The sequence below is a fragment of the Talpa europaea genome (genome assembly GCF_964194135.1).
Source record: "Talpa europaea genome assembly, chromosome: 4".
NCBI lineage: Eukaryota > Metazoa > Chordata > Mammalia > Eulipotyphla > Talpidae > Talpa > Talpa europaea.
The window spans coordinates 15,355,566-15,370,728 of record NC_140070.1 but is presented as its reverse complement, the minus strand read 5'-3'; the positions used below and the strand labels follow the sequence as shown (position 1 = coordinate 15,370,728).

At 35.2% G+C, this 15,163-nt stretch overlaps 1 protein-coding gene across 1 annotated transcript in view; it reads right to left on the bottom strand.

Moving 5' to 3' along the window:
* The window catches only part of LOC311169904 (putative ATP-dependent RNA helicase DDX60), a gene marked incomplete at both ends in the record, with an annotated part of 70,591 nt that overhangs the window by 31,032 nt on the left and 24,396 nt on the right, over window positions 1-15,163 (bottom strand). The window contains 10 exons of the mRNA XM_084232149.1: window positions 1,192-1,319; window positions 4,741-4,866; window positions 5,459-5,563; window positions 5,663-5,772; window positions 6,290-6,426; window positions 7,039-7,154; window positions 8,891-8,986; window positions 9,489-9,608; window positions 10,732-10,881; window positions 11,624-11,779. Coding sequence (XP_084088275.1) covers window positions 1,192-1,319; window positions 4,741-4,866; window positions 5,459-5,563; window positions 5,663-5,772; window positions 6,290-6,426; window positions 7,039-7,154; window positions 8,891-8,986; window positions 9,489-9,608; window positions 10,732-10,881; window positions 11,624-11,779 — 1,244 coding nt within the window. The remainder of the gene's footprint in view (window positions 1-1,191; window positions 1,320-4,740; window positions 4,867-5,458; window positions 5,564-5,662; window positions 5,773-6,289; window positions 6,427-7,038; window positions 7,155-8,890; window positions 8,987-9,488; window positions 9,609-10,731; window positions 10,882-11,623; window positions 11,780-15,163) is intronic.

The window sequence follows — 15,163 nt, the reverse complement described above, 5'->3', positions numbered from 1 at the left end:
ACATTAAACTAAAGCCAAAAAAGATTTTTCTTAGCATATTTTATGCTTTTTAAGCTAATAAAAACAAAACCTACTAAAATAATATTTAGTGATTATTATGTTACAAGATGGCTGTTAGTTAATTTGTTCTGGCTAATTTAGCATTTGATATTTTAATCAATATCTTTTATAAGTGGATATAAACATTCATACACTTCATTTATATACATATATAAGGCCTATAAAAGGGTGGGTATATATACATATACAGATAAATTATATAAAATTCATAAATTAAAGTAAATTCAACCCATAGTTATTCTTTTCTATCATACATATGATATATATGAGATCTATAAGTTACATACAAAATAGAAATGAGGAAGAAAGCTTACATAAAATCATGTACATTTTGTTCATAAGTTTCTCATGTGTTAGTTTGTGTAGGAGAAGGTCATGTTTGGTTTCAAATTGGGTGGAATAAATTAGATCTCAGTGCCAAGTCCTTCCCTCTTTTCTCTGCCTAGCATAACTACACTTTGAGACAAGTTCTTTCATGAAAATGTGTTGGAAACACCCAGGCCGGGCCTCCCTGGTAACTCAAGGGGTTAAGCACAGCATTGTGAAGCTGTCCGCAGCCTCTGCAGCAAGAGTTGGTTCCATGGTCGGTGATTCCTGACCAGCCAGGAAGCTACGCACATGGTGCAGCAGACCTCTCCTTTCTTGCCCACTGCTCCCCTCAGCAGTGTATTTCAGTAGATCTGCCTGTTCTGTTTCCCACTCTATCTCTGGTGAATCCTCTCTCACACACATGCCCATCCACCCCCCACACCTCTGGCCTGTACCCCAGTTCTTGCATAAATAAATAAATCTTTAAAAAAAAAAAAAGAAAGAAAAGAAAAACCCACGGCATTGTATCATTATTTCTAATAACTAATGGGCTAGAGAATTCTATGGCACTAAACTATGCAATTAGAATTTGAAATATAATTTAATCAAAGAAGTTTTCCTTCCTCTCACACTATTATAGCCAACTTGGTACAATAATTTGACTTTAGTATAAACAGATTTAAAATTCCTCAAGATTCTAATAATATGAATCAGGTTATAAATCCTTCATCAATTATTCTTTTCACAAGACTTCAATTCCTACAATGTAAAATATAATATATTAAGTTGAATTTCAATATCATATCCACAGACATTACTTACATAAAAAATATTGCAGGCAGCCTGTCCATTGTTTTCAGTTTTTCCACAAAACGTGGAAACATTTTTTGTTTGTCACTTTCTGCACAGTCAAACGTTTGCGGTTTAAGGAAATTCAGTAACTGATTCACCTGAATAAAATTATAGGTAACAAGCAGATCAGTAAATATTTGTAAATGTGGATAAAAGATAACATCAGCTGACATTTGAGACTGAAAATCCAATAGACAAAGCTTAGTGCATTTTCTATGGAAGAAGTTTAGAATTTTATCCACATCATGCACTACATATTTTTAAATAAAACTAAAATCTCAGAAAACTCACAGGATATATTTCCATATTATTGTAAGCAAGTCTGTATACCATTGCATAGTCTATTGAAGGGGATGAAGACTGTTACAAATAGATGTTAGTTATGACCAGGGTGCGTATGGGGTACAATATGCATTACTTTCACATAAGTAGAATTAACATTGCTCAGAATTCTAAAATACAAATCACAGATTATATGTCTTCCAAATTTGTCATTTTATTTTTTCACCCAAACCAGTATTGAAAGGGACATATTGAAGAAGGTATTAATAACAAAACTAAAAATGGCAGTTGCAAACCAGGGTGTCTGGAAAAACCAGGAAACATGAACAAATAGTATTATTTAAAAGGAGAATTTAGCTAACTTTCCAAGCATTTAGGAGCCCAGCCCTGAGAGACATGACAGATCAAGTATTGAACCAGATGGTCTACTGATGATAGTCTTAAGCTGTGTGTAGTACAATATAACCTTAAGAAGAAATGAGATACAACTGCTTGAATTATCCAAACTATATGTGTCATTTTTCCTTTTTGCTTATGTTTATGTGATTTATACAATTTACCAATTTATTGAATAATTAAATGCATCTTATAAATTCAAACAAGCTCAACACAATCTTGTTATTTCCTCTCCTCCATCTGCTGCATCAGCCTGAAGAAGCCCCTCTCAGAGTCATCCATGCTATTGTGAGGTAGAAGCTGATCAACACCACAAGAAGCTGGAGATTCAACCTTCCTTGCCCTGAGCCTGTGGCCTGTGAGATGACCTCCACCAGACCTCAGTATCTCTAGCTTCAGTAGAGAAAGCAGAAATATGAAAGGAAATCCCTGAGGTGCAGTTTGTTCTGCCTTTATACAGAGGGCTGGTTTTTTTTTTTTTTTTTTGGTAATACTGTTGTCCAATATTTTGAGAAAAAAAAATATCCATTATGTAGTTATTCTGCAGACAAAATGGAATGGAAAGAGATGTCAGTACAGAAGAAAAATATGGAATTTCCTGAAAGTTATAGTAATCCTTTTGAATGTGTTACCGGGACTTTCAAGACTGTGAGAGAAATTTTTAAAAAGCAGTAAATGAGAAGAGGATTTCTAATTATTAAAGGCACTGCTGGCTGCCATGAGCCATGTCATAAACTCATAAGGAAGGAAATCCTAGTGCTTGCTGCAGAGGGTAATGAACGGAAGTAGTTGGAGCCCAGAGGTTTGCTGCTTTGCAAGAAATTGTAAATTAAGAGGACTTCCCTTAGAAAATTTAGTTTAATCTAGGCTGGCATTTAAGTATCCAAGTATGTTAAAAGTCAGGTAATATCATTGGTACACCTAAGATTCTTAGCCCTGACTAAACATTAAAATTATAGATAATGTTTTCAATTTTTAGTGCCCCAGACCCTTTTAAGACAAATCAAATCAGAAGGGAAACCTGTACTCCTATGTTTATTGCAGCACTATTTGCAATACTCAAGCTATGGAAACAACCTTAACCGCCCCAAGTTAGATGAGTGGATCAGTGTGATATTTATACACAAAGAAATATACATACTCAGCAATCAAAAAAAGATAGACTCTTGCCATTTCAGCAGCATGTATGGAGCTGGAGGGGATGATCATAAGCAAAATAAATCACAAGGAGAAAGACAAATACCCAACCGTGGCAATTGTATGTGGAACATAAAGAAACCAAAGGATCAGATAAAGCCAAAGCAAGAACTACCCCTAGAAAGGTGACTGAAGAACTGAGGCTACCCAAGAGGAGTTGGTGAAGAGAAGTGAACCAAATGGCGATGGAGTACAATGGACTATGGTGGTTGACTATGGGTATTTTGATGGTGGGTGCAGTGTGGTATGTGGGAAATCCTATTCTCATAAAAAAGTTACAATAATACAGTTATAATGATATAAATTATAATGATATAAACAACGAAAAAAGTTATAATGATATAAATCAATGTTACCTCAATCAAAACAAAAGGGGGGGCCTCCCTGATGGTGCAGCGGTTAAGCGCTGTGAAGCTGTCCACAGCCTCTGCAGCACAGGTTCGATTCCTGGCCGGCCAGGGAACTACGCACATGTCGCGGCAGACCTCTCCTGTCTTGCTCGCTGCTTCCCTCAGCAGTGTATTTCAGCCAGTCTGCCTGTTCTGTTCCCTGCTCTGTCTCTGGTGAATCCTCTCACCCTCCCATGCATCTGGCCTGTACCCCAGTTCTTGCATGCATGAATAAGTAAATCTTTAAGAAAAAAAAATAGGGGCCCACATGCAGAGTGCTTTGTCCAAAATATTTTTTAAAACACCAATCGAATCAGAATTTTTAAAGATGAGACAAAACTCCACAGGTGATTTCAAAATGCAATTATGTTGACAAGATTCATTGAACAAAATAGCATTTATGGCACTAAGTGGTTTTCAGACTTTCAAATCCGGTAGTCAGCCAAAGTCAGTGTGCAATTAAAATTTAAAGCAAAGCATGGGTTGCTTTTTAAGAGGAATGAGAGGACAGGAAATAGGAAGAGATTGAAATCTTATTTTTATTAACTGAGCTTGTGCTAATGAAGAAATGATCAGATCTTAACCAAGACTTAGGGCCCAAAACGTTAAAATTATTTGCAATTGTATGTTAGTATATGTGAATGAGTTGAACCATATTGCTTTCCTTATAACTGTTCAGTTAATTAGCTCTAGGTAACTTTGGACATGTGCTACTGTTCATGCGAAAGAAATAATTTTTAAAAAGTGAATTATCATCAAGTTTTTCTATGATCAGAAAAAAAAATGTCACAGAAAATATCTTAAAATAGTAAGATAAATAATGCTTCAAATTTCTCCTATCTAATTTGTTGGCAACAGTGAGAAAGTGGGCATTCACGTATCAAATAACTGAATGGTCACGCTTGGGGAAATACTAGCAGGGAAAAAACAAGGAAATAACCCAGTAGTGTCAGAAATTGGAGAACTCCTATCCTTTATGAAAAAAATTGCCCAACTTTAGTTTTATTATCTCAATGTGACTCAAAAAGAACATGGTACCAGCATGTGTGAGTTGTCCAAGCTAGAGGTCAAGTAGTAACTGTTTGCATTTTTCCACATGTAGCTAACAAAATTTAGGGTAAAATTGCAAGGTGGTTATGAGATAGCCATCTTCAAATCCTCACATATTTTTTGGGTGATTCACCAGTAGTGAAGAAGTCCAATTCATTCCATATTTTTTTTTACTATTTAAGTGAATCTAAAGGGTTTTAATTACCTTGCTTGGGTCCCGCTCAACCCAACAAATCATTTCCTTTTTAAGTTCCTCTTCATATTTCTTCACATCAGCCTTTTTGATGACTAATTTATTTTTGAAGCAGCTGAATTCTTCTGGTTCTAATTCCTTGAAAATGAAGAATCACAAATCCCCAGGAAAATGAAGTCATCACCCCTTTAAAGTTTCCATCTACATCACTATAAAGCAAATTCCTCAAGTGATCAATACCCATTCAAATTCAGGAACAAAGTTAACTGCTTATAAGGTGGTAGTTTTGTTCTCTATATAATGGTAACATATTATTGTTTTATTAGAAACTACTACATACAATTATTTTTAAGACTGCAGTTTGTTTTAGAGGTAAAAAATCATATTGTCTAATATGTTTATTTTTAAAAAATACATTTTCTTCCCATTGCAATGCACTATTCTAAGCATTTTACAAATAAAAATTCAGTTAGTCTTCATACAAACTCTACAAAGTAAAGCTTATCTTTTTCAGCAGGAAGAAAAAGTAGATAGAGAGAAAATTTAATTTGCCTCTAGTTTATAATCTTAACAATGAAATATGCTGCCATTAGCTATATCAGAATAAATGTGTTTCATCAACTTGCTCATTATAGATGAACTCTCATAGTCAAAGAATTAGAGATGTCATAGTGTATAGTGAGTGTGTGCATACACACACACACACAAACATGCACAAACACACACAAACCTGCATTCTTGGCCATTCTGGCCAAATGTGTACCATAGCATCATAAAACAGTATACTTTCCCGAGGGGAAAATCCAAGGTCTAAAGGGATTCCACACTTCTTTATCTAAGAAACATAAAATAAGAAATTACTAATTTTGTATCTCATATGCAGATTTTTAACAATATAGATAATTAGCCATTTTCCAAAGTGGTTGATACTTACATGATTGACAGTAAGTGCAGCAAATGGGTGATAATGTTCAATGAGAAATTTATTATCCTTTAGGGAACACACATACTTTTCAACATCATTGTATCGCTCTTTGTGCCACACTGTAAATACAGAATTGAAAAGATCAATAAGATCTGTTTACTTTCAAAACAAGGATGTAATCTGATTTTCAACTGCAAGCAGACATAGGGAGAATTATGAAGGAACCCACTGGAAACAGAGCTATGCACTGGAGAAAAACCTTGAAAGAGGATTCAATGTACTTATACTGTATCTGCGTATCTGTGCTTTACTTTTTTCCTGCTCATAGTCTTCAACTGTAGTCTATCACTTTTTTTTAATGCAAGAAATTGACATTATTTCAAAATAGATAATTTTGGGGAAATTTGGAACTTCGAGTTTAATACATCCACTAATTACTACCTGTGTGGATTTTAGTATGTTGCTTCTCCTAAGGCCAAGTCTCTTACTTTATTTTCTTTTAGGGGAAAATAAAATTGATTTCAAAGTTAGAGTAAGGAACAATTTGTATTAATATATAAAACTTTAATATGTTGCAAGCATGTCCAGAGCTCAAGAATTCTGAGTTCTTCTTCTCTTATGTTAAAATAGTCATACCCAGTCTAACTCTGTATGATGCAACAGTTCTTTTTTTTACTGGTTTCTTTGAACCTTTTGAGACATTTTGTGAAGGTCTGGAATTTTCCATTGTGCTCTCAACATGTTGCCAGTATCTTTTTGTTAACACCAACCACCTAGTTATTAAAAAGAGAAAAGTATTATATTGTCACAGAAAAAAAAATCACTTTCTAAGAAAAATCATTGAAATGCGATTTTTAAAAAATAAAAATTTTCCCTAAACTTTGAATATATTAAAATTACATTTATATTCACATAGTTTACTCAGTTCCTACTGCTATATATTCATCAAGAACTGATATTTTGCAGTTCCCCCATGAAATACACTACCAAATATAGCAGTCATATCTATTTCTACTACAGGTGTTAACCAATTTTGTAAACATTTACTGGTATTTTGCATAGGAAAGTCATGGGTATAGTATATTGGAAGAAGAGGTATAAACTGCCTTTGAAAATTCTCTGTGAATCTAAACATCAAAATATAAACAGGCAAATTAAGTAACTCTCAATAAAATTCTTGCCAGGTAACTGTGTAAATTACATTTAGTCAAAGGGTGAAAGGAAATGTTTTCTAATTAAATATAACTGAAGAATATAAGTGTTACTTTGTGTGTGGGTAGGGGGTTGTGTTTGTTTGCTTTAGATATTACCTTAAATAATCCATGAGTGTGTAAAATTTTCCATCTATCAGTGGAGACAATAATGAATATAAAACTCAGACTTACTCAGTGAGATGGTCAGGATTACTGATAGTAGCAGAAAGTGCCAGAAAGGGACACCGAATCATAACTAGAAGATGTTCCCAAACTTCTGCTCCAAATTCTCCTCCAAGACAGTGAACCTGGCAAGATGGTTATATAGCCTCAATAGAAAACCAGTTAAAGTTTTCCCCAAAATGTTAATAGATTGTGTTACCAGAAATTTCTATTTCCTTCTTCTCCCACATTCAGGAAAGTTTATTTACCCACTGACAAAGTGGTTCAGGGTCCAACATAGTTGAGAAGCATTAAAGTAAATTTGAGGGCCTCCCTGGTGGCGCAGCGGGTTGAGCGCAGCGCTGTGAAGCCGTGCAGCTTCTGCAGTTTAGGTTCGATCCCGGCCGGCGCGGGAGATTCCCACATGGCTCTGCAGACCTCTCCTATCTCGCCCGCTGCTCCCCTCAGCAGTGTATTTCAGTGGAAATACACTTCTGTTCCCCACTCTGTCTCTGGTGAATCTTCTCACTCTCCTGTACACCTGGCCTGTACCCCAGTTCTTGTATGCATAAATAAAATAAATAAATCTTTTTAAAAAATAAATTTGAGACTTCAACGATAAAATATCTAGAGATGACTTGCTTTATTATGTATTACAACAGGATGAATTTTAAAAGAGTATTACATGCCATGGTAATAATCCTCAGATACAAGAATAAGTAAATGAAAGAACATATATTATCTTATTTACAAATAAAATATTGGTTAAATTATGAAGACTCTCATAGATATAACATCTCTAAAAGTAAAGAAGTGTTGGCACTAATCTCATCACTGCAATAGAAATAGAAATATTGGAAATAAATTAACTCCTCCTGTCTTCAGTCTGCACAGGTACATACAAAACTTTTTCAACATGAGTTAGAAATATAGAGAAGCCAGGAGGCTCCTGCCTGTAATGGGGGCAAAATGAGAGCAGTGATTGACCATATTTATTAGTTTGCCACAATGATATACACAATTTCAAAAATATATGGGAGGAACAACTTTGTAAGGATTGGTCTTAAATAAATGTCTGTAAAATTCTAAAGTAATAATAAACTTTTTAGTAAAATAAGATCCTTGTGCGTGTTGTACACTACCTTTCACATAACAATAAATGAGGAAAAATTAAATAACTCAATTTCCAAAGCCCTGATTTTCCCTGAAGTATTTATCCTTTATAGATCGCTATGAAGCAGGCACTGTGGAGAGGTAAGGGAAAGCATTCAGGGAATTTTCAGTCAAAACAGAAGAAAAAGAAAAACACATATAAAGGACATCGGAAATACACTGATAACAAGATCTCTTTAATAAATACATGAGTTGTATTCATTGTGCTAAAGGGTGATTAACTCAGAGATAAATATAGGAATTTACAAGGATGAAAACCTTGCTAGGAGACACTCAGTATTTTAACCAAAGAGGCAAAAGATAAAATTTAATTTTACACAAACATTTTGTGGCTTAGTCATCAGTGCATACATGGTGAAAAGTAAATAGAAAAGTGCCATTTAAAAGAAAATTGGCTGAGAGGGATAGAAGTTCTCCGCCTAAAAAAAAAAAAAAATGCCTATTGCTAATCATTGGCATATCCAATGATTTTTAAGATAATTTTCTCAGTTACTATTCCTCTTAATCTAATATTTGTCCCATTTTTCTCCTTCCAAATATCTTCTAAATCTGCCACTTTATGACACATAATCTATGCCCTCCATAAGTGGAATTAATGGTTTTTTTAATAACTACCCACACAAATGCCATCTTTATTGAAATATACAAGTTACATATTTTATATACATAAAAATATGTAGTCAAGTAAAAGTAATGTAAGGCAGCATACCTCATCAAATATGACATATCTCATCCTTTTCACCCACTTTTGATATTGAGGAGCTAATAAGAGTATTTCTAAACACTGAGGCACTGTCACCAATATCTGTTGAAAAAAATTCAGGGAATCATTACCTTGATTTTTTTGTAAAAGTTGCAGCTTTAACTTCTAAACATTCATTAAATATTTTACATGACACAATGCATAGGTTGACATTGCCATTAAAACAATAATCTCATTTGTGGACAAATAAATTGGATTTATGTAATATATGTATTGTTGATACATTCAAAAGAAATTAACCTGCTTTCATTAAGGAAATATTTTCCCATACAGTACATTGAGAATATAAAAACATCACACTTGAAAAAGCTGCTTCATGTTGAAATTTCAGAATAGAAAAGCACTTTACTTTGTATAGAAAATACAATTATTTGATATTGACCGAATTATTAAGTATGTAAATCATATAAATAATTTATTTAAATGTACATTTATTTTGGGGATAATTATAAATTTATTTTATCCCATATTAATACATTACAGTGCCTACTGGAATGCCATGATGTATGTTATTATTCAGTATGTGTGCATGTCTGTGACGTACCCGACAATTTAAGGCATCATTACGGTAATCTCTTGTGAAAACTCCACACAATGCCTTTCCACTGGGCTGTGCTTTGGTAAATAATTCATTGATAGTTCTCACCACTTGGTTGACAAGAGCCTTAAGTAATAAAAGACATAATCTAATATTGAGACATTACTAACAACACTGAAAAAACTTTTGAAAGCAAAGCAATGTCTGGAATAGTCTACATGCAAGATACCACAATAGCAATTTGTATAGTTCTTGATAAAAGAATTACTTTGCAGCAAATGCTTCCTACTGGCTCCACTTTAAAGTTTTGCTAAATATCATATTTATCATGCAGTGTTTATTGTCATGATGGCCAGAAAACAAACACCAACAATTCTATGCCACATCAGTGTGATAGGCGTGTATATGGGAGAAATTAGACGATGTTCTTCTGCAATTGTCTAGTTGGCTACTCAATGATCAGCACAGTTAAAAGGTCACTATGTTTGTTTAGTGAAAGAAATGGATCATATGATAGATTCCACTCAACATTAACATTCCTAATCTCTTCTTTCAGACCTGCAATTAAGTCATAGGGAAAGCAAAAGGCATACCCCGAATCCTTTTCTAGGTGATGAGGGAATTCGGATTTAGCAAGAGCATGTTGACTTATTTTATTCACATTGCTGTAGCACTTTCAACAGTCTGATTATTCCTAAATGTATGTCGACTACAGAGGTGGTAAAACTGAGGACTGCTACTTCTCTCTCTCCGACTCTTTCAAGAACTTGTCTATACTCTCTTAAGTCATGTAATCCTGGTACAAATATCAAATGTCTTCCTTCAGCAAAATTTTCCAAAGTGTTAGGTCTTGCCATATAATAATAAGTGTTGGGCCTATGAAGGTTTGAGTAATAAATTGAGTAACATTAAATAAGGAATTAAATTAAATTAAAGATTGGAAATGGTACCACTTGTTGATCATTATCTCCACCCAGACAATATATTAGGTGTTTTATATGTATTGCACATTTAATATTAAGAACAATCAGATGAAGTAAACCTATTATCTTTTCTGTGCAAGTGGAGAATTTTAGGTGAGAAACTAAGGAGAACCAAATGTGGTTGAGGTGATCACACAGCACATTGGTACTCAAACCTGGGCCTCAGTCCTGGAGCCTGCACACCATGGTACCTCCCTACGATTAGGAGCACAAGCTACACTGGAGGAAAACACTGTAAGCCACAGAGTGCCACATGGACACAGTACCTTTGTTGGAGCAACATATACAACTACCCCATCATGACTCTCTCTCAGGATTTTCTCCATGCAGTAGTAAGAAGCATAGGTTTTCCCTGATGAGGTTGGAGCAACAATCACAGCAGATTCATTATTATCTACAACATCAAGGAGCTCCCTCTAAAGGAGAAAAAGATATCACATTTTATTTTGCAAATATAAATTTCATGTCAAATACAACATCAACTATACATCAGGCTAATTAGTATTTACAGTTTCTTCTGAGACACACTGGGATTTAATGGCTGAATTACAATTATGTATTACAACTATATATGTATTACAGTTATACAATTACAATTATATATATATATATCAATGTATTTTTAAAAGCTTGCAGATATATGTATATGTATCTATACAGGCAAAATATACCATATATTTATGGAGTCGGTCATTTAACTGACTCAGAGGCATTCCTTTATCTCTTAGCTCAAGACATAGTATATTTTCAGATTATGTTACATTCTAAATACAGTGGTTTACATTTCCAAAATTTGTCACACACTATGAAATCAGAACCTTGGCTCCTATCAAGTTTTCCAAACTATGGATCTTTTCAATAAATACCTGCCATGGGTCTCCCTGGTGGTGCAAGGGTTTGAGTCTCAGCACTATGAAGCTATCCATAGCCACTGCAACATGAGTTTGATTCCTGGCCAGGGAGCTGACCCACAAGGCTCAGCAGACTCCTGTCTCACCCGCTGCTCCCCTCAGTAGTATATTTCAGTCAATCTGCCTGTTCTGCTACTTGCTATGTCTCTGGTGAATGCTCTCAACCCCAGTCCCTCCGGCCTGCACCCCAGCTCTTGCATAAATAAATAAATCTTTAAAGAAATAAAAATAAAAAATAAATAAATACCTGCCACATGTCTGGTATAAAATGATTCACCCTGGGATCTGAATCACGTCTTTCTTCTCGAAATAAGTAAGGGCCCATGTATGTTAATTGAAAACGAGCTGCTCCCATGTCAACTGAATATTTAGAAATATCCTTCTTGGTACCTGACTCCTTCACCTAAAACAAACACAAAATATTAGATTTTCACGCTATTTCATAATTTTTTAATCTGGACAAAGAAATTATTACCAATCATGTAAGATTTTCTTTGCTTTAATGAGATTATTATTTCATGTTTCTTTCAATATGAACAAGTTAGTATTGTATAACCAATATCAAAATAAGCAAAGGAGGACAAGATTTCTATTCTCTTTATCAATTCTGATACCTGAGACACAAATTATTGCTATATCATCATTGTAATTTTTGAAATGTCATTTTATGTGATCATACCATGTTTCGTAGGAATATAAGTGAATAAAAATTGAAATCATTTAATTACAAATCTGCGTAATCTTCAATAATTCCTAAATAGGAAAAAATCCCCCCATACATAGAAAGACACAATAAAAGTGTGTTTCAATTAAGAATCACATCTCAATCTTAAAAGGACATATTTAATTAAGGAAATACTCTCATAAGGATCTATATAATAAATACATATTATCTTAAAATTATTTTATTCAAAGAATTCTACCAATAGACAAAAAACTCTTATCATTAAAGAACTCACATATTTCACATGGCCTTTCTTCTTGAAGTTCTGATAACACAATTATGATATTATTAGCAAAGCATCGGAAAATATAAATGTCAATACTGAGATGTTATGGTTGAGAATCAACCACAAACATGCATTGAAATATTGATGACTTAAAGCAAGAAAAACTTTCATTTAAAAGTTGTCAAAAATAGAGATAAAAATTTTAAATACCCGTGATATTTTTCTATTTACCTTCTTGTTTAAAAAAAAAAAAAAAGGAGGGGGAAAAAAACCTCTAAGAGAAGCTTCTGGTCAAGCAATAACAAAAAAATACCTTATTTCAAATCTGGAAGAGTTGGCTATTGTGGGGAGCCAATTTCTGTACATCATCCTCATTTTTTTAAAGAGAGAAATAATTTCTTGCCTAGAACTTTTTTTTATCACTTTTTTTTTTAAAGATTTATTTATTTATTTATACATGCACTGGGTACAGTCAGAAGCACAGGAGGGTGAGAGAATTCACCAGAGCCAGAGCGGGGAGCAGAACAAGCAGAAGGACCGAAGTACACTGCTGAGGGGAGCAGCGGGCGCGGAGGAGAGGTCTGTGTGCCATGTGGGACCCTTGCAGGTGGCCGGGGATGGAACTGGCGCTGCAGAGGCTGCGGGCAGCTTCGCAACCCAGCGCTCAACCCCTGCGCCACCGGGGAGGCCCCTTGCCTAGAACTTTTGAATTTAGTTTAGGAAAATTGTTTATTCCTCACTTCTCAGATCCCTCAAAGGAATGAGGAAACATAGCTCTCCCTTTATAGGAAATAAAATTCTTAGAATATGAGGTAGATATAGAATGACCACATAAAGAGATGTCTAGCCCATACTATTGTTAGATTTGGACTATGAGTTCATATCACATTCTGCCTTAAGATGTTTTTCTGCAGTCTAAGTCATTTCTATATCTGCAAGGTTGAAAAGCTGTGTTAAGTGCCAGGCATTTTAAGTACGGCACTTGGACAATCAAGATGCAGGACCATAGCGAGCACTAAGTGTGATGGGAGTGAACAAGGTTCCCTGGCTAAGGTGGCCTCAAGCTCCCCAGAGAGATGCTACAGCATTACCTGAGGAGAAGCCCAAAGTCATCCGTGGTTATGGGACGGAGATGTAAGTAGCAAAAATGTATGGACCCTTTAACTTTCTTCAGAAATGAAAACACTAACAGAAGAAAAAATCTCTGTGGCGGGTCAATATGAAAATTTGGGAAAGTTATGGAGTCATTTGAGGAAGAACTAGTTCAAAGAGAGTGGAAAATAACTGTACTTCCTTTTCCTGGCTAGTTATCCTGAGTTAGCTAGTATCTTTCTCCGCAATGCAATCCTTTCCATCCTCTGCTTTACCAAGACCAAGCAAAAGGACAAGTATAGCTCCCCTTCACACATGTATTCTCCTTATGATTCTCAAGGAATTACTTGGAGAGATATTTTGACATAAAAATATACTCTCTTCAAATGCTTCACAGTAACAGTTGAAAACAAGTAAGTTTAAAGAGTGAGTATGTGTAAGGATATTCCTCAGAAATAATTGTAAGTTAAGGCAAAATTAAGTTTATTCATCTTTCTCAGAGTAAATTTTAATTCTTTTCAGGAAACTCCCATTTAAATAGACAACATAGGGCCTCCCCTGGTGGTGCAGTGGTTGAGCGCTGGGCTGCGAAGCTGCCCACAGGCTCTGCAGCACCGGTTCGATCCCCGGTCACCTGCGAGGGTCCCACATGGCGCAACAGATCTCTCCTGCCACGCCTGCTGCTCCCCTCAGCAGTGTATTTCAGTAAGTCTGCCTGTTCTATTCCCCGCTCTGACTCTGGTGAATTCTCTCACCCTCCTGCACTTCTGACTGTACCCAGTGCTTGTATAAATAAATAAATAAATCTTTAGATAAATAAATAAATAAATAAATAGACAACATAATTTACAAGCAACAATAGCATCCACAGGAGCATTCTCTCATTTCCTTCACCCTTCTAGCCTTTCTATTTCCTTCTTTCCAGTTATTGAACAGATATTTTAAAACTAACTGCATAAGGAGTACAGCAAGAAATAAGACAGATAAAGACCCTGCTTCTGTAAAACTGACATCTAATGTTGAACAACAGGAAACAAATGATGAAGTCATAAACAAAAAAAAATCAGATAATGATACATGCTGTGAAGAGAGAGAAACAAGGAAATTTCTTAGTGACTTTGCTTGGGATGGAAAAGGAGGAGTAGAGAAAATATTGAGATCAGATGGTCTCAAGCCAAGCTGCCATATATGATCTTTGGTAAGATGATGTTTCATCTAAAAGAGAAGAAGCATTCATACAGAAGAAATAACTATTGTGATACTCAGTCAAAAAAAACAGATACAAAAACAATAGGTAACCAGGGATCAAATATGTGGAACCTTGTTTATTCTAAGTAAGATGGGCAACTCCTGTGTTTTATTTTATTGAGCCTGCTGCAACAAAAATACCATGAATGAGATGGCTTTAAAAAACAAACATTTGGGCCTCCCTGGTGGCGCAAGGGGTTAAGACACAACCTATGAAGCTGTCTGCAGCCACTGCAGCATGAGTTCAATCCCCGGGCAGGGAGCTACCCACATGGCACAGCAGACTTCTCCTGACTCGCCCACTGCTCCCCTCAGCAGTGTATTTCATCAGTCTGCCTGTTCTGTTCCCCTCTCTGTCTCTGGTGAATACTCTCACCCCCCCCACACACACACTTCTGGCCTATACCCCAGTTCTTGTATGCATAAATGAATATTTTTTTTAAATAAATAAATAAATAAATAACATTTATCTCCCATAGTTTTGAAGACTGGGAAGA